Source organism: Rissa tridactyla, chromosome 2 (genome assembly GCF_028500815.1).
Source record: "Rissa tridactyla isolate bRisTri1 chromosome 2, bRisTri1.patW.cur.20221130, whole genome shotgun sequence".
NCBI lineage: Eukaryota > Metazoa > Chordata > Aves > Charadriiformes > Laridae > Rissa > Rissa tridactyla.
This window is the reverse complement of record NC_071467.1, coordinates 144,035,925-144,061,357: the sequence shown is the minus strand read 5'-3', so window position 1 is coordinate 144,061,357 and position 25,433 is coordinate 144,035,925. Positions and strand designations below refer to the sequence as shown.

The following is a 25,433-nucleotide window of genomic DNA, read 5'->3' as shown; positions in this document are numbered from 1 at the left end:
GGAGGGAGGGCTGCCCTCTGCCTGCCAGGGAGCTGCCTGGGGAAGGGAGGCAGGCAAGGGAGGGCAGGGAGAGCGGAGCAAGAAGCTGCTAGATCCTGCTGTGCTGGCTTGTGTTTTCTACGTGTTTATTATGCATTTTTGTGTGAATTATTGTTTGGGTTTGTTTTTTTTCAAGTGAAGATTTCCCCAGTCACATTAGCATGGTAGTAAAGTGAACTAAAACATTAGAAGAAGGGTTAAAATGGTTCTTCTTTTTTTTTTTTACTCTGAAAATTTGGAAATCAAATATCGTGACACTGGAGAAGGCAGGAGAGCTGACTCATGATTGGCAAGTGCTGGAGGCTGACACTGTAGTTTCCCCTAACGTCACTTTAAGAGAAGGAAAGAAAAGCAGGACGTATTTTCAGAGCTCAGGATTGCATAGAATCGTGTACAGTTTTTGAAAGGAAGCTTGTCAGCGTGCACTGATACGCTTAAACTAAGGGGTGAAATAAACCAGCAAATTATTCTTTTCAACTTGTATTTAAATATGAAATGGAATTGACTACAGTGTGGTTCTTGTGATAAGAAATGTATTATTTTGGACTCACAAGACTCAAGATGTAATTTTTTTTTTCGTGTTATTGTCAGGTGAATGTAAGTGTGAGGACACGTGGTCCGGATGCATAATGGGAGACACAGGGTAAGGCATTTCAACTAGAGGAAAGTCATGTCCTTCATACAATGACATAAATGAAAGGCGTGAAAATGTTTGCCTTCTGTAGTTCAGCAGAATGTGAATCATTTTTCAGAAAGTAAGGTATTAGCTATCCAACATATGTAGCAAAGACACTTTCAAATAAATATGAGAGTGAGTGAGTTAATGAGACGATCTGTGAGGATTTTTGGTGACTGTTCGTTCAACTCTCAAAGCACAAGGCTCAACAGCCAAGCCAGGTCATTGCAAAAAAGCAGAAGCATGCTCAGCTTCTTTTCTCCTGCGAGTTTGCTGTTGAGTTGTTGGAACAAACAGTGACACATCCTAATTCTTGGAATACTGTTATCGAATTGCTTAAGTATGTCTCATTTTCAGTGTTTCTGTTAAACCTTTCATCTATATCATTTTTTATCCTTCCAGTTTGTGTGACAATGTCAGAAAAAGTGCTCCCATTGGAGGCTGAGTATGCTTATGCCCACATGTAATGTCACTGGTGAGATTTTATCGAAAGACAAGTGAATCAGCAAATTTTTGCTGCTACATGAAGTTTGATGCTTTCTAAAGTGTGTATTCAGACCTTAATTCTTCATATTACAGGCCTGACTTCTGTGATATATATGAATTAAACTATAGTCTAGTCTTAGAAAAAGACCGTGCTTTTTAAATTGGTTTCAAACTGACCTGCAAAATTACACAGTAGCTTTGCGTTCATAACAATCTTGAACAAAAAAACCCCATATTTTATTGGAAGCTCTTTGGAAGTGTCAATGTGTGCCTTTTTTACCTTGTCTATCTAAAAACGTACCAGGTAGGATTTTTCTGATTTTTCGTATGTTAAAGAGCCAATCTGAGAAACATTCTTGATTTTTGTAAAAGTGATTTCTTATCTAATAGATTTCTTTATCTGAAATCCAAACCTTTCAAACAGTTAGGTACACAAAAAAAGCTTGTATTTACATAGCTTATTGATGAAGGATGGTGAATCCTACATTCTGTGTAGTCTTTAGACCTAAATCATAAACACTAGAGATGTAAAATACCAAGTATGGTTTGCAGGCCATCACTTCTGGCAATGTAGAATTATTTTGTATAGCACTTCCAGTAGTATTTTTTTATCCACTGACGAGCTGATACAGGAGAGCCCTGGAGACTCCAAAATCTGCTTGAAGCATAAGTACTTTCATGACTGAGGACCTAAATATAAATATCACTTAAGGTACTTTGGGAAAAATTCTTTCCCCATGGAAAGATTCCATGCAAAGATTCTCTGCATCATATTGGTTTTAGGTGGTGCACTGTGCCCTAGGTTGGCACTCTGTGCTCGAATGAAATTTATTCAGTAAGGCACATGAGAGAGGGAAACTGAAATGTCAGCTGATGTTTGTTAGAAGCATGTTTTAAAATGTCATAACTCTATTCTATTAAAATTTTGTTGACCGGAGAGCAATTTCATCTAAGAGGGAAATGCACTATGAGCAATCTTTGTCTCCTGCGGCATGTACGGGAAGAAATAAATGTATTTCTGAGATGAGGCCAGTTAGTGGAACAGGCCATGTTTATGAGAACTACACAATGTGTAATAAGATTTGTGGTATTTGGCATGAAATAACTTAGGGAAATGTTTTAGACCTCTCCTTTTCCGTGAGTTCCGTGTCACTGTTGAAAGTTCTTTCTCATTTACTAAAATGATTTACAAATTAGATAGAGTTACAAGCAGATTGTCACTTTTATTCTGAACAGTGTGTTTTTGTACTTTTTCTAAAGTATAACATTATAGTTCTCCTCCTATTTTGAAAAAAGAAATCATTTTTATAGTGTAAAAAGCACTATAGAAAGTAATCCTGCTACCTTTTTTCTGTGCAGGTATTATCTTCCAAGCAAGTTCTCCAAATGTGATATTGAAGAATATCATGAATTTTTAAACAATGGAGGTGGAGCTTGCCTTTTCAATAAACCAACCAAAGTAAGCATTAACTTATTACTGAGTATTATTTGTATTCTATTTCTAATTTAGGTGAAACCAAGAAGAATGACAATGATAATGTTGGAGAAGAAAAACCACCTGTAATTTCGGTATTTCTGGTTTCCTCTAGGTTATAAATTTTCTGCGGAAATATGAGTGAAAGTAGCTGATTTTAGTTCATAGTAGTTTGGAAATGATATTTAAATAAATTTTTAATAAGTAGTTTCATGTCCAACAGAGTTCCCACAGGCTTTGATCTAGAACCATCCCTCACGCAGTTTGTTCTGAATGTTGTAAATACAATATGTTGCTGAATTTATTTGCTGAGGTTTCAAGAGGTAAACTTTTGCACAGCTTGAATTCTAATTTGCATTGAACTGATGTCTTTTTGGTACAAAAGACAGGAAGCTGAAGTAAGATTGCTTTTATTTCATGTCTGTTCCAAGACACAGCTCCTAGAGCCTCTGCAGGGGATGCACTGCTGTGCAGCCCAGTGGCTTTGCAGACTACAAGTGGTTCTGATATTCTCCCTGTTTGGAGAAGGCAAAGTTTTTACAGTGGCTTTCAGAACAGAGTTTGAAAACTGGGACTAGTTTTTCTAAAGCTGGAAGAGGCAGAGCAGGAGAGAAAGCCTCGAGGAGTGGGGGACAGACACTAGTAGAACACATGGCTGCTGGGCGCCTGTCACAGGCCTCATTCCCCAGGAGCTGCCCACATGGTCTCTGTCACCATCACCAGGGTCTGTCATCCCCTGAACCACACATCCTGGGAGAGAAATGTGTCTTGTGAGAAGTGCTCGGATCACCTTAGCGCTGTGTTAGGTCCTTCCAGGCCAGCGCGTGTGGCTCTGCGCAGCCCTGCCTTGTGCTGGGTAGTCACACAGATGGGGAAGGCTGGCAAATCCCTGCTGGACCCTGGTCCTCAGTGCTACTGTACCTTGCCTCGTTTAGGAGCGTCTGTTAACTCCCTAAAGGTCTGGGGACAGGAGAGCTACAAAAGCATCCAGACCCACTTAAGCGACTGACCCATCACCTCCAAATTTGCCTCTAAAGTACGATATCAGGGGTCTTGCTGCATGAGTCCTGGAAATCAGGAGAACTGGGGAATATCTCTTGAGATAGTATTCGCCTTTTCTTTGCTTGTCTTGTCTCAGTTTTGGCCTGCTAAACAGGTATATTCATGTGAAGAATGCAAAGAGTATGAAATGATTAACTGAGATATTTAAGGGAGATAAATACAAAACAAAGCTAAAGAAACTCCAGCCAAGATGCAAGCACTTCTACAATGGAGGATTTGCAGCAGGGTTTCAGTATCTTCCTGCTCCATGTACTGAAGCATATGTTAAAATGTAAAGGAATCAGGATAATGATCTTGACTCTTTTCTAAATATAATTAGTGTTCTCCTCTATTTAATGTCTGCCTTTCAACAAGCAAAGGAAAGACAGTCCAACATGGAAAAAAGACTTGGTAACTGAGGTGACCACAGATGTAAAAGAGAAAGTCAATTGTGGAAGTGATGCATGTTCCTCCTGGAGCGGCTGAGAAAAATGGCATGTTCCAACAACCACAGAATTTCAATAAATGGTAGAGAGGGGAAGAGAAGGCATCAAATCTGGATGAGCTAACTCTGCTTGTCTCTCGAGGTCTCCTTTTCATGGAAGAATGTATTATTAAAAGTGGAGAGAAAGCACTGTAATTTGTTAAGAAGATGTAAGATTTCTCAGTCTTTAAAATGCAACTGCATTCTAGAAATTTAGAAACTTTTTCCCATCTCAGTAAAGGTGGAGAGAAAAATTGGTGTTTTTTATTTCTTTGCTGAGTGACTTGTTTCCATAGTGTAATGTGTCTTACTTGGGCTTGTTTTAGCGATTATGTTCATTAATGCATCTGTCACTTGGCAAAAAACAATTACTCTCATCTCCATTTAGATTGGAAGCATTTACATTTTTTTCTAATGGCATGTGGAAATGTGAAGTTAGATGTGGAAGCCAGAGTGATTTGGACTCTTTTATATGGTGGTGTTTGTGGGTTGGTTTAAAGTTATTGTCAATGGATGTCTGTCTGATTCACAAGGCTGTCAAAGACACATGTTTCCTAGCAAGGGTGGTGAAACACAAACTTACTTTTGCTTTTCGAGAAATATGAGATAAAGGAAAACTGATGTGACAAGGTGCAGTGTTCAACAGTGCTCCGCTGTAAGATCAGCTGCGATCCAAAAAACTGCATCAGTGACAGCTGGAGCGGATTGAGTGTATGTTCTTTTCAAATGAACGGATGAATTGTATGACCTTTGGGGAAAAGTTATCCAGTTTGCTTTTCGGGTTGTTTTCTTCCATTTCATATTTAGCTGTCCCTATGTACTACAGCAAATTGCCCCAGTGTTTTAAGGCAGGACCGTCTGTTACTGCCATTTACTTGTTTGTATTGTGCAGCGCATGCCTAGAGATACTGAAGAAGTTAAGATGTCTGGAAAAAATATGTAGGAAACAAGCAGTTTTAACAACTCTTTAATAATCCTAAAAGATAATTACTTAGTTACATTTAATGTTAAATTCTACATATGCATTTCATGCTGCAGTCAAATTTCCATTTCAATAGAGGGATCTAATAATAACACCTCAGCCTGTGCCACAAGCCTCAGGCTGGTTTGTGGCACAGTGAAGTACGCAGGGTGATGCTCCATCCTGTGGGCTACTGACAGAATGGCAACAGCCAGACTGAAATGCATCTACACTGCAAGCGATGTACTTGTGCAGATGGCTCATAAGCAGAGTGTGGTTTCTGGAACGATCATAGTTTAATTGGAGAGCTCAGGACAGCCTGCAGAATTTTAGTCTTGGTGACACACATCTATGCCTTCTCATTTATGTAATAAAAGCTGCTATTATGTTTTTTTATGCCCAAAGGAAAATAACTTTTTTTTTTCTTTTTGAAGAATTACCTTTAGAAATTTTAGGAAATCGCTAACAATGAAACTGCAAAGAACAAAGTGTAAAATGTCCATTAAAAGACAGCATAGTATGGGTCCTATGTAAAAAATGGTGAATGAATCTTGCCTCTGGGAAAGTGCTACTGCAAATGTACAGATTTAGACATTTTAAGTTACAGTTTGGGGGGTGGGGGCTGAAGGGAAAGGGAGGAAACCTTACTGGCTGATACTTTCTCATCTGCCTGTGACACATGCTTATGGAAAACTTCTGAAAGTTCCAACTATGGTACAGAAAAAGTGAAGGAAAAAGCATCTGACTACAACAAAAACGTGACAAAGAAACCCAGTCTCTCTCTGCATTTCTGAGCCACGTGTTCCCAAAGGACAATTTTTCTTATGGCTGTTCCATCTGAAGGTATCGTTCGGGCTTCAGCCTGGTACACAGCTCTCATCACTTGAATTCTAGAGCAACAGCAATTGCAAACTCTGTGACAATAATGATTTTGTTGTTGTTGTTGTCACACCTTTTGCGTTGATTGTGGCTTTTGCTCAGACTGAATTTGCTGTAAAAATGGCAGTCATTCACCAAAGACGCTATGTGACTCATCAATATTGCTGAACTAGTTCACAGCATTGTTAGTTCTCTACACTTTCTGTTTGTGTTGTTTCTAGTCTGCTTCTCCCTGAGTTGTAGGTACTGGTTTTTGGTTAATGCCTTTGGAGTGATAGCTAAAAAAACATATTGTACAGAGTAAATATGACAATGATTCCCTTAGGAGAGACATGCCCGCTGATTTCTTACTTTGCCCTGCAGCTTCTGGATCCTCCAGAGTGCGGCAATGGCTTTGTGGAAGATGGAGAAGAGTGTGACTGTGGGACGATAGCAGTAAGTGCAATGTACTTTAAATTAGCAACTAGATTCTCCAGGAGATGGTGCTGCCTATTACTGCTGTTAACATTAAGTGGAGGAAGACAGTAGTGTTAAGGTCCTATGGCAAAGGATTCATCATTTCTTACCCTTTCCATCATGTTTAACACAATGTGGGCCAGAATTTTTATTTTATCATCACACATTTTTTATTACAAGAATAATAGTCATAGCTACCTGTGCAGAATTGGGCCTTAAAAGATGTTAAAGTATTTTCCTAGATGGGAACATCACTCTGGTCAGTATTAAAATGTCAGTATGTAATGATAGACACTGTGAAGTTAAAAAAATAATTTCCTGTGTTGCATAGGCAACAGCAACTTCATGCTCCACAGTGTGTGCCTTTTTCTGCCTCGAGGTGCCTAAAAGCCTGGTTAAAAATCTGTTCAGGTAGCGTGCTAAGCTGAGAAGTTGTAAGAGAGCTTGGGGCTCATCTGCTTTTCCCATGTATTCTGTTATAAGTGTGTGTGTTCCTCAGGAGTGTGCCAGCGAAGGAGGAGAATGCTGCAACACTTGCACCCTGACGGCAGGCTCCCAGTGCAGCAACGGGCTTTGCTGTCGCAAGTGCCGGGTAAGGGCAGTGACCTTCACTGCAGCATCCTGGAGGGAATGCATCCAGGCACTGCAGCACATGTCTTTCCTTGCAGACCTTCTGATTATTTTTCTGAGAGCTTATCTTTTAAAATTGGCTGAAAACTGGTTTGTCTGGGGCTGTTCTCTGTCTTTTAAGCTTGGCTTCTTGAAACAGGGACTGTGATCAAATGCAGAGGTGAATTAAAGCCTTCCAGTTTCAGACAAGTTTGAAACCGGTTGAAGTTACACGAGGTTTCATTAGATGTCCTTGTTTAAGCACGCACATCCTTACCCATGTGCCACTCCCAGTGCCTTACATGTTGCTCTGGATTTGCCCAATGAGACTGAATGGGAAAATCGTACCACAGAGGGCCTGAGAGAGGGATATAGTTAAAAAACAACAAACAACAATGCAGCTAGCAGAATTGCTCAGAAGCGTTCATCTAAAAGACACCTGTCTTCAGTTTCAGTTAGGTCTGCCTGTGTCTCCTTACGTTTGGACTGACGGAAATCCCGTTGAGTAAAGGGAATCAAGACTTACATAAACTATAGGGTATTCTTCCTGATATATCAGGAAATAGTAAAAGGAGTTTAGCCAGATCTTGGGTGTAAGGGAGCCCAGCTAAATATAACTTCAAATAGTTGTTTATACTCATTTAGTAATAATGATAATTATTATTAATGTTATTAAAACTGTGGTGTACTATGTGTGACATTTTTATCTTTGTCTGCAGGCATTTGAGGGTTTCATTTCCTTAGGAGGAACATCAGTAATAACTGTGGACCACGTTCTTGACTTAGTGCTCATCCTAAAGTTAAAAAAAGAAAAAGCACAGACTATACTAGAACAGATCACATTTCCCCTAAGCACATTGCTTTTTTTAATGTAATATAAAAAAATAAGCAGATTGCCAGTGTGGGTGAATTTTGTTCAAATATCCAAGTCACATAGGCACCATATTAAAGACTTATCAGAAAAAAAATAAGCATCTGTATACCTACATTATTTTTTGCAAATGAGATAAGGGTTCGTCTACATACAGAGTGGTGAGGGTGAGATGATGAAGAGAAAGGCAGAATTTTGCAAAACACATGTCCCTAGGAGGTGTTAATCAGGACAACTCAAAAGACAGTTCCCAAACTTGGGGTTACCTTCCCCTGTAATACCCTGCCTGAAAGCAGGAATGAAGGAAGAATTGCAACCAAAACGTGGTGACTGTACATCCCAGCATCCTGTAGTGTTTCTGACAACATTCCTGTCTGTCTGCATTTCCAGAGCCTGGTAGGAAAAAGATAAGCTAAAAGCTGAGAAAGTACCAGAGTCTAGCTTTTCCACTGACGTGTGCCTGTTCACACCAGCTGTGGAATTAGCAGTTGTCCCCAAAAAACCCTGTATGTGCATACAGTTCCAGAAAAGTCACAAAGCTGCAAAATGAACTGGGTGTCACAGACTTAAGAAAACTTTCAGGGAAAATAAGGGATCTGCACTAACAATTGCCACTTACGGGCTGTCTTCCTCCTTTTACAGGTCTTGAAAATTAGCACAGAAGTCTTTAACCAAATGCCTAGTTAGGTCACTGATACGTTTTTCATTGTTAAATATCTGGTCACTTAGAAAATTGCGTCAAACTGTATGGAATTCAGTACATTTATTAATAGTTCCTGTTCTACAATGTAGCATTGTAATAACTATAGTATTTATACTGAGAGCTTTGCAGTGTTCGTCATCCCTAGCAAGTAAATCAGGATCACTTTCCCTGTTTTATAAAGAAAAGTAAAATAGTCACAAAAAGGCACAATGACCTGGTCAAGATAATGCTGCGAGCCACTGCAGTATTGGTTTGATGAACGCCAGAGGTCCTATGTCCCAGGAGAGCACTTATCCTGCTGGGCCCCACACTCGAGGCACTCAGGAGGAGGTGTCTCAGAGAGTGGTACCACTTGCACCAGTAAATGGCCAGTGGCTTGACAGGTGCCATGTCCACAGTGGGGAAAGAAAAATCTTCTTACTTCAGTCAGCACGTGAAAATTTCCCATTTTTTATTTTAGTTAAAACTGTGAAGAAAAAAAAAAAGGCATTTAATGCAAGGTATGGAGAAACCAAGACACTAATTTTCTGTCCTTTTTTTCCAGTTTGAACCTAAAGGAGTTTTGTGCCGAGAAGCAGTGAATGATTGTGATATTGCAGAGAACTGCACAGGAAACTCCAGTCAGGTGATTTTTATATCTTCTATCCAGGAGATGAAAAAAACCCACCTTTAGTCTCTCAATCACTATGAACGTTACCATTTTGTATAGTGAGGTGCATAAAAACTGTATTAAACCTGCTGATACTGAAAAAAACAGTATGATACTGAAATAATTTTCCATATGACATTTGTTGTATCCTTTGCTTCCATGCTTGTCTGATCTATGATCTATTAATTATTTTCTCTTTCTATAGTGTTCTCCCAATATTCATAAAATGGATGGATATTCATGTGATAACAAGCAGGTAATTGGCATGTCAGTTTGTTTTGCTTTCTTACTGCTTTTATAGGTTGCTTTTTATAGATTTCGGTTTAAGATCTTTGGAAGTCACCTGGGACAATACTGCTGACATTCCTGAGTTTTGGGTGCTAGTCATATTTTGGAGCTAAGCATTTAAATGAAGAGAAAGTAGAATCACATATTAGTTGCCTCAGTAGAAAGCATGTGACAAATCTGTATATTAAACCAATACATAGTTTGGAAAATAAGTTATTTGAAACTTTTTCTGTATCTTTTCTTTCTTTCTAGGGTATTTGTTTTGGAGGAAGATGTAAAACCAGGGACCGGCAGTGTAAATATATCTGGGGTGAAAGTGAGTGAATGTGATTTTTTCTAAGTTTGTCGTTGTTCATGTGGCTTGAAAGATTATCTTAGCTAAGAAAAATTATGGAAGAGACATACTCAGAACAATTAAAAACAATATGTCCCTCCCTCTCTTCCCCCCCTCCTTTTGTGTTTACATCCTCTTTTCCAGCTCTTTCCCTAGTGTTGGTTAACTTACTGGTGATTATTCTGAAGTCTTAGGTTTAAGTTCTCATTAATAACCACCTAGGGAACCTATACTTACATTTATTGCTTTATTTCAGTGGCTTTTGGACATTTTGGATCAATAAACCCTGGTCAATCTGAACAAAATTTTAGAACAGTCCTGTGGTGCCAACATAAAACTTTTCATTGAGAACACTGTGCATAGTTTCACAGGCCATCTGCAGACCGTGGTACTGCAGTTCACAGATTGGGAAGCTCTGCTTGCTTTGATTATACATCCCCATTTCCCAGGACCTGGCTTTTCAAAGCCTTCATCATCTTAGAAGAGATTGTTTCTGTTTTCAGAAGTGACAGCTGCTGACAGGTACTGCTATGAGAAGCTGAACATTGAAGGGACTGAGAAAGGAAACTGTGGAAGAGACAAAGACTCTTGGATACAGTGCAATAAACAGTAAGTTGATCCATTTAGAAAACAACTAGTATGAGGTTTTTTTTATCCCCGATCTAGTTCTTTAGCTGTTATGAAGAGGCTCAAAAAGCCTCTGTATGGATCAGATGTTTCCTGACCTTCTTTGGCAGACCTTAGTGAAGGAAATTCTGGAGGGAGCAGAGTGTTGAGAGGTGATGATCTCTGAGAACAGAGCACCATCTGAGCTTTGGGTGCACTTGGACCAAAAGTGGTCCTAGTACTCTTGGTGAGGCTTAGCAATGCAGAGAAGAGTGGCCTGTGGTTTCACGTCTTAGTGGGGTGTTCACCTTTTACGCTGTCTGTGCTATTACGTTGCTAAATTGTGTTCAGTTTTCATCGTATTGTAACTTTTCACATCTTTTCCTTCAAGTTGCTGCCTAAACCATTGTTTCATATTCTTTATTTAAGCATTTGATTATTTCTGCCTATTTATGAACATTTTGCTAGTCTTTATAAAACTGTTTTTTCAGATGAGTTCTCCATTCTGTCAATGCCGTTAAAATTCTAATCCTGCCTACAGGTGAACTAATGTCCTTTCCTACCTTTCTGTGCAGATTTGATAACCTTACCTTTGTTCCATTACAAATTCATGAGTAATATGAGAGAGACCAGATGCTTCTATTCTGACAGCACACAAGTCTCTGCACACGAGTTGTAAACTCTCTTCAACAGTTGAATTAAACTTGGTGTCTCTAGTTCCCTTACGTATGTGTCATATGAGAGTTTGTTTAAAGCCAGTATCTGCTGCTTCTCCTCTATGGGCCAGTTACTGTATCTTAATAAGATATTAAATCAGTTTGATGTGGTTTGTTCTTGACAGCTCCCTGATTGCTATTACTCAGGGTATTTTTGATAATACATCATAAAAAAGAGACTTTTCCCAGTCTAAGCCCCAAGAAGAATAATTTTCTTGGGAAACAAGACATTATTTATGGGAGTTACTGTCAGTAGGAGAAAAGCAAGGAATAACAAACATGTTATAAAGCAAGTGAGGAAACCTACGTTTTTTTGATCGTCCATTTTCATTTAATTTTTTTTGGTGAGTATCATTTATTCTGTCAATGCAGGGATGTGCTTTGTGGATACCTTCTGTGCTCCAATATATCCAGTGTGCCCAGGCTTGGAGAACTTGATGGTGAGATCACATCGTCAATCTTGCAGTTTGGAAAAGTCTACAATTGCAGGTAATTGGAAATCCTGAAAACAGAACAGAGACAGTCAATATCCATCTTGCATAGAAAAGCAGCTTTCTCATTCCTAAGTGGAGAACAACTGTTTCCATTAAATATTTTTTTTCCTATTAACACATAACCTTTATTCCCGCTCAATTTTTGTTAAGCTTCAGGAAATTGACTGGGGGGAGGGGAGCGCAGCTGTTTTACAGTTCCCTCTGCATAGTAGTTAATTTTCCCTGTAGAGTCATAATGCTCTTCTCTGGCCTCTTGATTTTACATTCTTTAATGTTTGTAAAGTACTTAATGTACTCAAAATACTTAGACATATGCCTGCACTGCCAAAGCTAACTGGCAGCTTAATACGTTGCCATATGTTAGCTGAATCCCAATTATAGACCTGGTGTGTTCTCATAGCTTCACACAGTGACGAAATAAAGTCCTACACAAGTAAACTAAGTGTTTTATCTAACACCGGCTCTCACACAGGTCTTTGTTTTCACCATTAACATTTGTTTGATGTAGATATACTGTGTTTTGGTTTGTTTCACATTAGGGCCAGTGAGATTAATAAGCCAATACTTGCTCTTTCCTGGTTCTGGACATTGTATAATGCAGACAGAAATGAAGGGCATAGCCCAGAGCACAGTTTCTCAAGCAGTCCCATCTAATCAGGGCACGAGTCTCTGGCATCCTCTTGGTTGTCTTGCAGTGGCGGCCACGTGAAGCTCGATGAGGAGACAGACCTGGGCTATGTGGAGAATGGGACACCATGTGGGCCGAACATGGTGTGCCTCGAGCATCGCTGCCTCCCCACCGAGGCCTTCAACTTCAGCACCTGCCCAGGCACCACAGACACCCAAATTTGTTCAGGACATGGTGTATGTTCTCGTACTTCTTAATCATTTTTTCTGTTGTTGCTGAGTACCTGGCGTTGTGTAGTGTACTAGCTAGACCTTTCAGGAAGCCACCAGCGTGACTCTAGAAGTCTTTATACTGGAGAAGCTTTTGAAAAGGAAAGGGGGGAGAGGCACATAAGTAAACAAAATGCATATCAGTCCAGGCATCTTAAACAATGAGTCATAGTAAGTATGTATTACTTTTACAAAAATTTTATCATTCAATTCTTTTGCTATCACTTCTGCTAACTTGATTGGTATTTCCTCAGGCAACGCACTGGAGAATATAAAAGTTTTATGAACTGAGAAACTTGGGTCTCCGTTCTTCCAGATGCTCTTTTTAATTCCCTCTTTATTGTGTCAACAGCCAAGAAGATTCTTAAGGTCATTGGATTTTGTTGGCTGAGAGTTACTTTGCTCTAGAGGAGAGGGCAGTGAGCTGGCTCTTGGCTAGTGGCAGCTTCTCTGCTTGGTGCACAGCCTATGGCTTTGCTGTGGCCCTGGCGAGTCCCCTTGTCCCTCACTGAGTTTGAAACAGTGTCCGGGCCCCTGCAGCTGAGCTGAGATCAAAGGAGTTGTTCTCTCTCAACGTCTTTTACACTGTGTTAAAACTCCTTTTCTTTTTAAATCTGAAATTAACTGCTTCCTAATATTTTGGAAAAATAAAATAATTGAGGTTCAGAGTCTCCCAAAGCAATTATAAATGGCTCTATTAAATATATGTTATGTTAAAATATATTACTGTACCTAATACATATCACATGTATTTATATATAAAGTCTAGTAATAGATTTAATACATTTATACCTAATATATCAATTTAAAATTAATGTTTATTAAAAATGTTTTACAAAATTTTGCAGGCAGTCAAAATAAGTGCTATATGACTGTACCTATACTGTAGGTATTAATTATGGGAATAGATTAATTTCATTACTTTATTCTGAGCTACACTTTTGGCCGCAGGTTTGTAGCAATGAAATAAAGTGTGTCTGTGACCGATTCTGGGGAGGAGATGACTGCAGTTCTCGCATCAAAGATGATATATTTTTTGATAAAGATGCCATCAATAAAGGTATGTTGTTATAATATTTAGTAGTAACTGGAAAAGCTTGGATTTGAGGAAGGTTCACCAAGCAAAACTAGATCTCCTGCTCTTTCAGTTAGCATACAACGCGATGCACCGTTAGGAGCCTCATTCCCTTCCCTTCCTCCCACAGCAGAAGGACTCTGTGAATGAGGTCTCAGACCTGGGGCTGAGCGAGTGGTGCCGCTCACGAGCACTCAGTACACCTCTTGGGACTGGTACCAGTGTGTCCCGTTGTACCTTGCTTGTCCCAATCATCTGAGTGGCCTTATTAAGTGTATTGATAGATTAGGACAAGCTAAGAGTTACTGGGGCTTTTCCTATCTTGATGGAAAGGTAATGTTGCTTACATGTTTGGTTTTTATTTGTAGAGTCAATTTTTTATTACATGGCCGGTATGCAGAATGCTCGCACACAAATTTTAGGCTTTTACATTTTTTGAGTGAAGGTTTTTATTCATATTTGACTTTCAAGACCCACCTGGATGCAGTCCTGAGTAATGTGCTCTAGGCAATCCTTCTTTAGCAGGGGAGTTGGACTACATGATCTCTAGAGGTCCCTTCCAACTCTGAAAAATTCCGTGATTCCGTGATTATGCTTGCATACAAGAGAAAGATATACTATGGAAAAATTAGGGTGTAAATGTTTTATGTGATAAATCCTTGTGGGAGGACAGTTTTACCATCTTCCAGAATGTCTCTTTTGGTTAGTATATTCAGCTATGGAAGGGATTTGAGCAAAACCAAAGTAAGTCATTTTTATTCCAGTGCAAGCATGTATTTGCCAGACAGGTTATAAGGATGTAAGCTGCAGTACTTTAATATTGATAACGTTATATTGGCAAACCAGGCCCAGCTTTCCCATGTATCAAGTGTTCAGTTAAGGGAAGTGGACACAGAGGTCAAAGCTTGATTTACAAATGATCTTTTTATGTCCATGCTATACTTCAAGATTATATCACTGGTTACAATTAATCAGTCTAGTGCAAGTTGTCCAAGAAGGTTTTTGAAAGGCAGTGCATTTACTGTTTTTGTATATTTTTCTCCTAAAACCCTGTATATTTTTCCCCTTTCTTGTGTTTCCAGGTGTTGTTAGCACAAATATAATAATAGGGGCTATTGCTGGCACCATTTTAGTGTTGGCTCTCGTTTTAGGAATAACTGGTTGGGGTTACAAGTAAGTAAATTGTGTTCTTCTTAATACAGTTTAAAAACATGTTTATTTCATCTGATAGCTGATTATGTTATGAAAAGAATAGTTCAAACATTATCTAAAAAATCCAAATTAGATTAATATTTATTTATACAATGATATTTTTATAGTATTAGCATTTTTCAAGCAATTGGTACATGTGTATGTGGTTTTGGAGAGCTTGATCCAGGTTTGAAATTTATTTCTTATTTAGCTGTTTCTTTTCTTTTTTGTAGATGATCAGATTATGATTTTACTGTATCTAACAAAGGAAATACAAGAATACAGTCTGATTCAGTTATAAATCTTTCCTAATGACAAATTGAATTTAGCAAGATTAGCCTTCCATCGGTAAAGCATTTAACCATAGGCTTCCTTAAACAGATGTTTATATTCAGTCAGCTTAACCTGAAATTAATTCAGGCACATTTTTCAGGAGAGAGAGATCTGTGATTTGCAAATAAGATGCAAGTTCTCTCCTAGTGCAGAGCTGTCAGTGTTCTGCTCACTGAGAGGCAAAGTGGATCATTTTAGCCTGACTGATCTTTTTCAGTTTTTCTCCTTTCGTGAATTTCTTCTAAAACCGGAGGGATTTAGGTTTTTTACATGTATTAAAAAAAGATTCAAGGTATTTGCATTGTCACCTGTGTTTGGGTGAGACTGGCTCTTGAAGTCCTTCCTCCACAGGTCCTTGGTGTGCATGGAGGGCAGGGCAGGTTCAGCTGCAGGCAGTGGTGTAGCTGGGACACGGCCCCAGCAATTTGGCATAACGAACTGGCACATCCCCTGCTGGTTTGTTACACTGAGGTAGGCTGAAGGCAGCTCAGAAATAAGTAAGGAAAGAAGCATTTGGAAAATGCATGAAGATTAGGATAGTAAAGCAGTAGGTTATGCTATCTTGGTGTATTGCCCTCAGCTTCTGTCAGTGTCTGAAAATCTGGACTTCTATTTTGAGTACCTCTTCAAAAGTTAAGGGCTCATTTTGGGATGACATCTAGCCAGCGGTATTAGTTTTTGGAGATGGAGGGCAAGAGTGCACCTTTCACTAGCAGCTTCACAATGAATATGCTTAAACTCATCATGAACTGCACCTCCAGCTCCACACTGACTTTAGCCATCAACATGAATATATTTTCCTTGTTTATTCTGATTTAGTATGTTTATTTCAGAAGTGTTTTCTGTAGAAATATCTTGAGAAAAAATTTAATTCTGCATACATTGCTTTTCTCCTTATGTTTTTTTTTTCTCTTACTGGTGCCATGTATACCTGCATACTGATAACTCATTCTTCTTTCTTTCTTTCTCTTCGCTTTGTATGGAAAGAAACTACAGAAGACAGAGGTATGTGATAAAAGTAGTGGAATGTATCTTAGAAACCTCTGAAAATAGCTTTTCTTCTCTCTTGCTCGTTTACATACTATAAAGAAAATAGAGTGATGAATTATCATATTTTAAAGAATCTTTGCTTGAATATATGAAATTGGTATTTATTCTATAAATGCATTGCTTGAAATCCTGATTTCACTGGACTCTAGCAAAAATGTTTCCTTCTGAGATAGCCTATTTTATTTAGGAAAACAGGAGAATATTTCCAATAAGAGAGACTGAAAATTTGCTATTAGTGATGAAAGTGTTCTTAGGAGGCTGAGAACTGAATAATTAATACTAACATGATGTTCAGAAGCCTTTTGAGACAAATTCATTCCTGGAACTTCTTTGCAGTTAAAAATACAATGCAGTGAAATTGTTGTGTGAATGAAGAGCCCATTCTTTCTCGCCACCCTGCTCGACTGATTTGAAGCTAAAGTCTTCAGCACAGGGCTGAGCTTTCACCAGTTCAAGCTTGTGGCCAAAACTCAAAAAGTTCCTAGTGAGTTGGGTTTGGCTCCTAGAAGACCACCTCCTTTTGATCAGTCATCTGCCTGGCAGATGGGTCTTCTGGAAAGGGCTTGGCTCCTTCCTCTACCAGTCTCCCGCAGATACGAGGGTTTCTCAAAATTCCCCTGTTTTCTGCCTGTATCACCGCCTCCTGGTCAAGCTGCTGCTTCGTTTGTTGCCGATACTCGTTGTGCTTGTTCTCCATTTCCCCAACATCTGTAGCGCTTTCTCTGCCTGGCTCAAAATACTTGCCAAAAACAGAAAAGCACTGCTAAGTGCTGGTCGTGTACTACAAGGCAGGAACAGTAACAGGCAAAAGGCAAAATAATTGAAGTCAAGCCTTACGGAGAGGTTGGTGGGTAGGAAAAGTCACCCAGCACAAGGAAGCCAGAATTTCAGGGTTTGGTGCTGCTTAGTGAAACGCAATGTGTATCTATAAGTGCAGACTAATGTGGCCATCAAGTTACCCTACTGTGGATGTTTCAGTGCTGTCTGAGGACAGAGTAGCCAAAACCTCAAAATATGGAAAGAGAAAGCCACATGCATGTTTGCATTGGAATATTAGAGAATCTGACTTTTTAAAATTCCCTCATCTCCAAAAATTAGTATATGGACAGAGAGCTGTGAGTCTGCAGTCAGTGGCCATGGGCAGAGTGGAAACCACTATAAGCTAAGGCTTTTGAAGGTGATGGAGGGCTCCATCATTTTAAAGATGGTGGAGATATTTAGTAGCTAAATCTCCTTCATGCAGAAAATGAAGTTCTGTAGGCTGACTTCTAAATAGAGTATTTTTGGATGTGTACAAGGAGTACTCCATTAATGGAAAAAACAGACATCCATCAGAGTGTCCAGAGTATCCTTTTTTTTTTCTTAAATAGTTTATGATCGCTCCTTAAAAAAAGATAAAAACGAGCCATTGAGGTATTTTTGAGCACTACATAAGGAATGATATTTGGTAGTACTAAGCAACTGAAATGAGTAAACTGAAAGTAATAGAAAGGACCCACTTAGCAAGGATTCTGTCAGCTGGGATAGTGTGGCTTAAAAGGCACAGCTACATGGCAGAAGTTATTTCTGACGGAATAGCAAGAGAGCAGTTTGCTGGAGGAACCTTGGGGAGCAGAGCTGCCAACACTGAGTCAACTGTGAACACACCTATGTACCAGCTGAGGAATGGGACAAGAACCGAGACTCGAGAGGTGTTGGAAGAAATACTGTGGAAGTACTCTGTTACACTAATGATTTATGTGCCATATAATTATATATTTTAAATACTTTAGAAGCATTAAAAATTCAGATATGGAATGAAGAGAGCCCAGTTCGGGTCTGTAGTTGGACACAATCTGAATGTGAATCAACCTTCTGATAAATGCGCATCTTAATAGGGGCAGAATGAAGCAAAAGGGCCTTGGAAAGTGTAAGGCTGAACAGATAGTTAAGTTGCTTGGTATTATGATATAGCCAACTTTCAAAGTAGCTACTTGTATTAGGGAGGATTTTTCAACTTGATGGAACTGTAACTGGAATGTTTGCATGGCAGTTTTTCTGCTGGCAACAAACTCGCCATCAGCAAAAAAGTTCCATAATTTGATTAGGAACTTTCTAATGCAAAGGTAGTTTTATGCACCGTAACCGAGCTTCTGGTACTGGAAAAGGATAAGCTGTTGTCAGATATGTATGGTGGTAATCGGGAGTAGCTGAGAACCTCTGACACTGGCATTAGTTCCCCTGCACAAGAAAACAGTTAATAATAAACTGGAGGTTTTTCTCCTCCTGAGGTTTAAGCAACTGAACAGGTTGCTATTCTTGAATTCAATAATGGTCACAAACATTAAATGTAAAGCATCTACCTCAGAAGGAAAAAAGAATTCACTTTTCCTGAACTCCTTTTGATGCAAGTATGCTTTCAGCTCAGGCCGCAGTACTTACACTGCACCTGAGGATGGTTTTTGCAACCAGTGTCATGAGCCATTTGAAATGTCTGAACTTGGTTATCCAATGTCTCAAGAACCACAAACTATTCACTTTGGAAATTGTGATCAGAGTTTATCAGTGAAATGTTCCTTGTTTTCCCTTACCAAAACCACATAATCCACTTTTCTGCACATATCAGAAGCATGTGGGAGTTTTCACTGAGATGGTTGAATTATTTATTAATAGGTTTATTGTGTGTGGTTAACAGGATTCCTCAAGAATTGCTGTCTTTGCCTCTTGCTTTTAAACTAATGTTTGTGCATGTTTGTGTGCGTGCTGGTGCCTGTCACATTTTCTGACCCTACGATGTTTATTATACTTTAGACAAATACCCCAGGGAGATTATGTAAAAAAGCCTGGAGAGGCCGACTCTTTTTATAGCGACATGCCTCCTGGAGTCAGCACAAACTCTGCATCTAGTTCTAAGAAGAGGTCTGCTTTTCTGTCGCATTTTCAGATTTCTGCCTGTTCCATCACCCATTATTCCATTAGTCAGAACATTTCATTGTTTTGCAGCAGGTTTGATTCTTTCTTCTTTCTTTGTGGAATGTTTGAAATAGCATCCTTTGTGCTTTGATTACTGATTTTTCTCATGTGTCCTGAGCTGCTAATTATTACAATTAGGCCATTGCAAACCAATTTTTGGTTAATCAAATTTTCATCATCTCCCTGCTTGAGAATTGTTTTCAAGTAGACTTTAATAATAATTGCTGGCTCAAAAAAAAATTTAAATAAATAACCACAATTTTTTTAGTCATGGTCATGTAATCAAAGAAAAGGAACCCTGTTTGCTTCAATAATAGTTATAAACTGTTCAATATAAATGTTGGTTTTATATCTTTATTTGTCAGTGTCATTAATTCACTGAGTGGACCTGGAGTTCTGGATAATATTCTTGCTGTCTCACATTAAAGACGGTGGTGCTTGCGTTTTATTCCACTTGCTAGACTAGTACACTAAGTGTTATCTTAGAAAATAATTCTACAAAGAGTTTCTGTAGTTTTGTGCTTCCTGTTATGAGTAACCAAGGAGGGCATTAGATTTTGCCCTCGATCTGATTTCGCTAATTCTGTTATTGTTCCAGTTACTTTAAAAACCCAACAACATTTTAAAATGGAAAATTCATTGAAAAGCATTGAGAGTCATTTGTAATTGCTAAGGTGAATAGGTCATAATGCTCACCATCCCTCTGCAGTTAGAGATCCTTTAATTATGCAGATCTCCAGCTAGCACTTCAAAACAATTTATGAGAAGCACTATATCGTAGGAGGGATGGACAATCCTGAACTGCTTCATAATTCTCAGTTCTTGTCTCGCTGAGCAGTCTGTAACTGTGCAGTTGATGAAGCCATTTTCTTTGTTGTTATTTCACTGAAAGTAGAGAGAAATTTATGGAAGGGATACATTTGCAGTGAGGTTTGCTATTTGGGTATAGCAGCTTGATCCTATATGCAACTTCATTCAGTCTATTCTAGTGAATATGTTATTAAGAAAACTGTAGTAGTGTATAATTAATTGATTTCTAATTTTTAAATTTAGCTTTTTAAATTTGTGAATGGGTAGATTATGTTTTTCAGGGAGCAAGCGTTAACCTTTAATGATGCACTGGTTTTGTTGGAGAATCTTATCTGGATAAAATTTTTTAAAAAGTCTTGGGGAAGCAAATTTTCATAGCTTGTGTAAGCAGGTTCAAATACCAGTTAAGAAAAAAAGTTTGTTTTTATATTAATATCATTTAATGTGTTTCTTCTTTCATTCAGTATCTATGTTTCTTTTCATACTTCATTTCTTTCATGTATCTATGTTTATTATTTGTTCCAATGAGCTACTGGCTTCTAAGGTCTGTCTGTACTAGAGAGTTTTGTTGCTCCCCACCACCAGTTGAGGTATGTTTTGCCACTGTAACGTCTGGAAACGTAAGTCTGACAAACCCTCCATTTCAATGCCCAGAGTGTTACTTCCTACCTTTCAGGCTGGTTTTGGTTTGCTTTGTGTGCAGATATGGATGACATCTCTTGGGAGACATTAGAGCGTCCAGGCCATTAGCTGGCTGGGCTTCTCCATGCAGGAAAGCACTATGAAGTGTTAGAATTAGGATGTTCAAGGATTAAGAGATAATTTTATGATAACTCTTGCTATTATGAAACACCAAACGCCAAACCCAGTATATAGGAAGACACTCTTCAACCTGAAAATAGACCATTAGGAGGAGAAAATTATTTAAAAATCTGTTAATGGATCCGTTGGTTCTCAGACCTTTCGTGCTGTAACTAAGTTTGAATTAATGAAACCCTGGACTTAATTCAGCGTGGCTGTGATTAGCGTGGTCTTCTGAAAACTGAAGAGTATCTGTGAGATGCCTGTCCTCCAAGGAAGGCAGAGACTGAAAAATGCAAGAGTATTCAGACTTAAAAACTACAGCAATAGATCCTTTAAGCAAAACTTCTTTGTAATAAATAAGCCATCTATTCTCACCAGTTTTCAACTTCCTAATGTTTTCTCCTTTGGTAAGATTTGTAGATCTCATGGCAAACAGCTGAGCAGCATCTGTAGTTCAACAGGAGGGAGCCTGTTGCAAAACCCCATGTGTTGGACCTTGCCACGCACATCCCTGGCTCTTAGAGGCAATACAAGAAGAAAGAAAAACTTAAGTTTGCATCAAGCACCTAGATAAAAAGACTGGTTTTGGCTTTGAGTTTGGCATTAAAATTATATACTGTAGTGACTAGATGACAAAATAAAATAAAAATTCAAAATTAGCAAAAATAAGAGAGAGTTACCCCTCCACTTGGAACTACTAGCTATGAGAGGGATGATGTTCATCGCAGACTCCTGGGCCCCTGAGATTCGTCCCAGTGGGCAGAGGGAAGCAGTCCCAGCTTTCCTGCAACAGCGTGAGGAGGGAGTGGGCAGCCTGCAGGTGGGACGTGAGGAAAAAAGACCTTGAGATGAGCACAGTTGGAAGAACGTCTTCCACCTAAAGGACTGGGGCAGAGCTGGAAATCTGGTGAGTGCTGGTGTTTGTGGTTTGCACACTAAACGCAGGAGAAAGCAGTGCTAAATAAAGCCTGGCTCTTGAACGTGGCCACACCAAACCACTGCAGGGACACTTGGCAAAGTGTAACTGCAGGGTTTAACCACAAAACCTGGGTGCTCCACTAGTGCAGACAGACCTTAGGCTGTGTTATGTCACTGGCCTTGGGCATGTGGCTCTCTGAACTGCTGAGCTAACATTGATGTGAGACAATACCCTTAACAATAACCCCATCTGAGCCCTCCTATTCCAGGTCAAATGGATTGTCTCATTCCTGGAGTGAAAGGATCCCAGACACAAAACATATTTCAGACATTTGTGAAAATGGGAGGCCTAGGAGTAATTCTTGGCAAGGTAAGTGTAAACCTTTGTGCTGGCTGCAGTCGAAACCAGCCTCTGGGCCATTGCTACTCTGCTGAAAGTTTGGTTGATCTTAGGACAGCAGCATGACTCCCTAAATAGTCCTAATTATTATCAGCCTGGAATTGGGATTTAGAAGCACTCTACACAGGTACCTTTTTTGCACAATGCTTTGGCACATAGAAATGACATCTAATCTCTCCCATTCCTCTAGTGTGAGTTAACATGAAAAAGGGGAAGAAGTCTATTCATTCACTCTTGCCAGGTTCTGTGATTTTATCAGGCAGTGTTTAGTGTTTTTCTTGAAGTGTAGTGATTTTCTCAGATGAAATCTGAAAATTAAGAGTTTTTTGCTCTGCACAGTTGCAGCAAAAAGTAGAGAAAGATCACCTAAGTGTCAAGTTTACCTTGTCTGAGGTAAATCAAGAGGGACTGGCCTGTGACTGTTAAATGGTTAAAGCTAATGAGGTAAATACTCTTGCTGGAGATGCAAAAAGAATATACAGTTTGGCATGGGACACAGGTGAATTTCAGGTTGTTTTACTATCTGTCTTTATCCTTTGATTTCTTTCAGGTAATATAGGAGGAAACAGAAAGAAAGTCAGAGGCAAAAGATTTAGGCCACGGTCTAATTCAACTGAGTAAGTCTGAACTTAAAAAAGCAAAGCCAAAAAGTACAGTTTTCATATTTGTGTTTTGTAGATGGAGATTAAGAGTACTGAAAAGTAGAGAGCTGCATTTTTGCTCTGTGGCCCATTCTGATTGCTGGCTGATAATCTGGTAAATGGTTTGGCTAATGTATTTCAACCTCTTTTTATGTGTTCTTTAAAAATTAACTATCAATTTTCTTTTTTATGTAGGCTTCCTCACAGTGGTTCCCATAGCAATTCCCAGTGATGGTGGCAGCCTGCACCATCACTGCAGGCTTTTGTCTACAGTAAACTGCCATTGCTGAGTGTATCCTGGTTCAATACTGAATTTCTGATAACCTGTTTCCTACCCTTGTCTTCACCTTGGGTTGGGCCATTGCAGAGTTAGAGATTTGTATCTCTGTGTACCTGCCTGGAGGTTTTAGGAGAGGTATCTGTCTGCTTTGAGAGTACCCTGAAGCTTATTGTTGTAAGCCTGAAAGAGCCAGTCTTGAGTAAGCCCTGCAATAAATGGGTAATGAGAGTCCTTACCAAGCAACTGATCCCCAGAGCTTTTCAGTATGGCTTAGAGTTGCTTTCTATATTGATTTGTCGGTCACATTTACTGAAGAGCCCATGTGTGCAGTGCTCCTCATAGGGAAACAGCCTTTCTTAGGTACTTAGGCCTGCTGGGTCAGGCTCCTATCTTGAATGAATGGTGAATGCCTCGAAACATAATCTCTGGGCTTGTCAAGCACTGGCCTGTTCTTACAGCACTTACGCCACACAGGAATGACCCCTTCTTTGACCATAGTAGCGATGACAGTGCCCTTTCCCTGTATCATTAGTACTAACTTTGCATCTGTATGGGCAAATGGGCTTGATACCGACCCTGCTGGAAACTAATAATAATGCTAACTCCTCTCTGGGCCCTGCTTTCTTCGGTTTGGGGATTTTGAGTTTGTTCTGAAACTTTTCTTCCATCTGCAGTGCACTGTCTTGAGGTGAGTAGGCTCAGAAGGGTTCATAGAGAAGACCCTCTGTTACAAGTTACACAAACAATAGTTTGATACACATCGCAATTATAACATTGCATGGTCAAAATGGCGACACGGAACCAGAAATTTTAGCCCCAGATCCCTTGGAGGAGTTTATCTGTCAAGTGCCCCTGTGCTCTTGGTCTTTGTACTGATAAACTCTTCCTGGAACATTATTTTGCTTGTTTTCTCTTCTCTTTGCATGAGACAGTTTTATAAAAGCAAAATTAGTCTGACCAAACTGCCAAGAATATAAATAAGATTGCACATTCTTCTTTAGAAATTGTCCTGTGCTTTCCTTCATTTTCCAATTGTATTTCTTAAACAAAATCTGTTAAAACAAGAAAAAAAGTTTAAATTGATGATACTATTATTTTGGCATTCAGCAGAGGTGGACACCGGGGCTGAATTGGTCCATAAAGAGTGAAACCAGATCAGCTCTTTTTAGCCTAGAGTCAACATAACTGCATGGAAAGAGTATTGTTTTCAGTAAAAGCAAAAAAAAAAAACCCCAGTGGGTATATTTTTTCCTCTGTGCTGCTCAGCTGGTATATTACACATTTGCTCTGAGAACATCGGAGCACTAAATAAGTAGGTAGACAGAGAGAGTGTGAGTTGGAAATCTTTTTCTCTGTAATTTTTTTTCTCTTTTAAAAGGTGCTCCTGAATTTCCACCTCATTCTCTGCTGTCCTTCTTGCTGATTGTTACGGTCTCTCAACCCCGCAGCAGCCCTGGTGCTAGACGGAGGAGGCCTGTACTTCCCAAAGGCTGTGCAGCAGCCTGTTAGGGATGAAGCACAGCGAGTGCGTTCCTGGAGAGACCTGCCGGGCAGGAAAATGCTCTTTGAAGGGATCTGTCCTGGGTTGCACAGGACCTCATGGCTTGTCCAAGTCTGCTTGGCAAGCCTGTCACTGCTTGGAGAGAGAGCTCCCACTGAATGACCTGCGTGCTGTGCCAGTTCAGCGGGGAACGGAGAGAATTGCTGAGTGTGCACAGTGGCTTTGGTTAGAGAGAGAACTTCCTTTGCGAGCAGAGAAAATTGACTGAGAATGATCTAACCATGGCTAGCATTTACTCATTTAGTAAAACAAAAAGCAATGCCAGCTGCTTTGATGATATCTCAGAATACATGGAGGCCTCCCCAGGCAAATTTACCTTCTTACCTTCTCTGGGAAAACTAGAAGACTATTGAAATCTGTTTGGAAATGGTGGCATTTGGAAAGTCCACCTGTGTTTCCCCTGGGAGTCCAATGAAGCATACTTGTTGAGATAGAAGAAAAGGTGTAACACTTGGTCTCCTGATAGTAGCAGAGAGTGTAGTTAACTACTGGAAAACTGGGTTCATTTGTGTTACACCTTGTGCAGAATTCAATTTTTGTTTAAGCAGGTACGCACTACAGAAGTATTTGACATGCGCACAAGTCTGCAGTAACTGCACATATTATGCACAAGGGTTTTTTTTGTATACAGTCAAGCACCAGATAGACTTGTGCCATTAATCATTTAAGCAAAATTTCTTAAGCGCTGAGTAAGGTTTGAGTTCTGCAGCCCTCACGAGCAGCGCTGGCAGGAGGGTTGCAAGCATATTGGGCGG

General features: G+C 39.5%; 1 protein-coding gene across 1 annotated transcript in view; it reads left to right on the top strand.

Annotated features, from left to right (window-relative positions):
- The window catches only part of ADAM22 (ADAM metallopeptidase domain 22), a 114,667-nt gene that overhangs the window by 77,176 nt on the left and 12,058 nt on the right, over positions 1-25,433 (top strand). Inside the window, exons 10-24 of the mRNA XM_054192410.1 lie at positions 631-682; positions 2,561-2,660; positions 6,404-6,475; positions 6,996-7,088; positions 9,224-9,304; positions 9,534-9,584; positions 9,869-9,932; positions 10,454-10,559; positions 11,645-11,761; positions 12,462-12,630; positions 13,615-13,723; positions 14,821-14,911; positions 16,250-16,267; positions 22,066-22,166; positions 22,747-22,813. Of these exons, the coding sequence (XP_054048385.1) occupies positions 631-682; positions 2,561-2,660; positions 6,404-6,475; positions 6,996-7,088; positions 9,224-9,304; positions 9,534-9,584; positions 9,869-9,932; positions 10,454-10,559; positions 11,645-11,761; positions 12,462-12,630; positions 13,615-13,723; positions 14,821-14,911; positions 16,250-16,267; positions 22,066-22,166; positions 22,747-22,813 (1,291 nt within the window). The remainder of the gene's footprint in view (positions 1-630; positions 683-2,560; positions 2,661-6,403; positions 6,476-6,995; positions 7,089-9,223; positions 9,305-9,533; positions 9,585-9,868; positions 9,933-10,453; positions 10,560-11,644; positions 11,762-12,461; positions 12,631-13,614; positions 13,724-14,820; positions 14,912-16,249; positions 16,268-22,065; positions 22,167-22,746; positions 22,814-25,433) is intronic.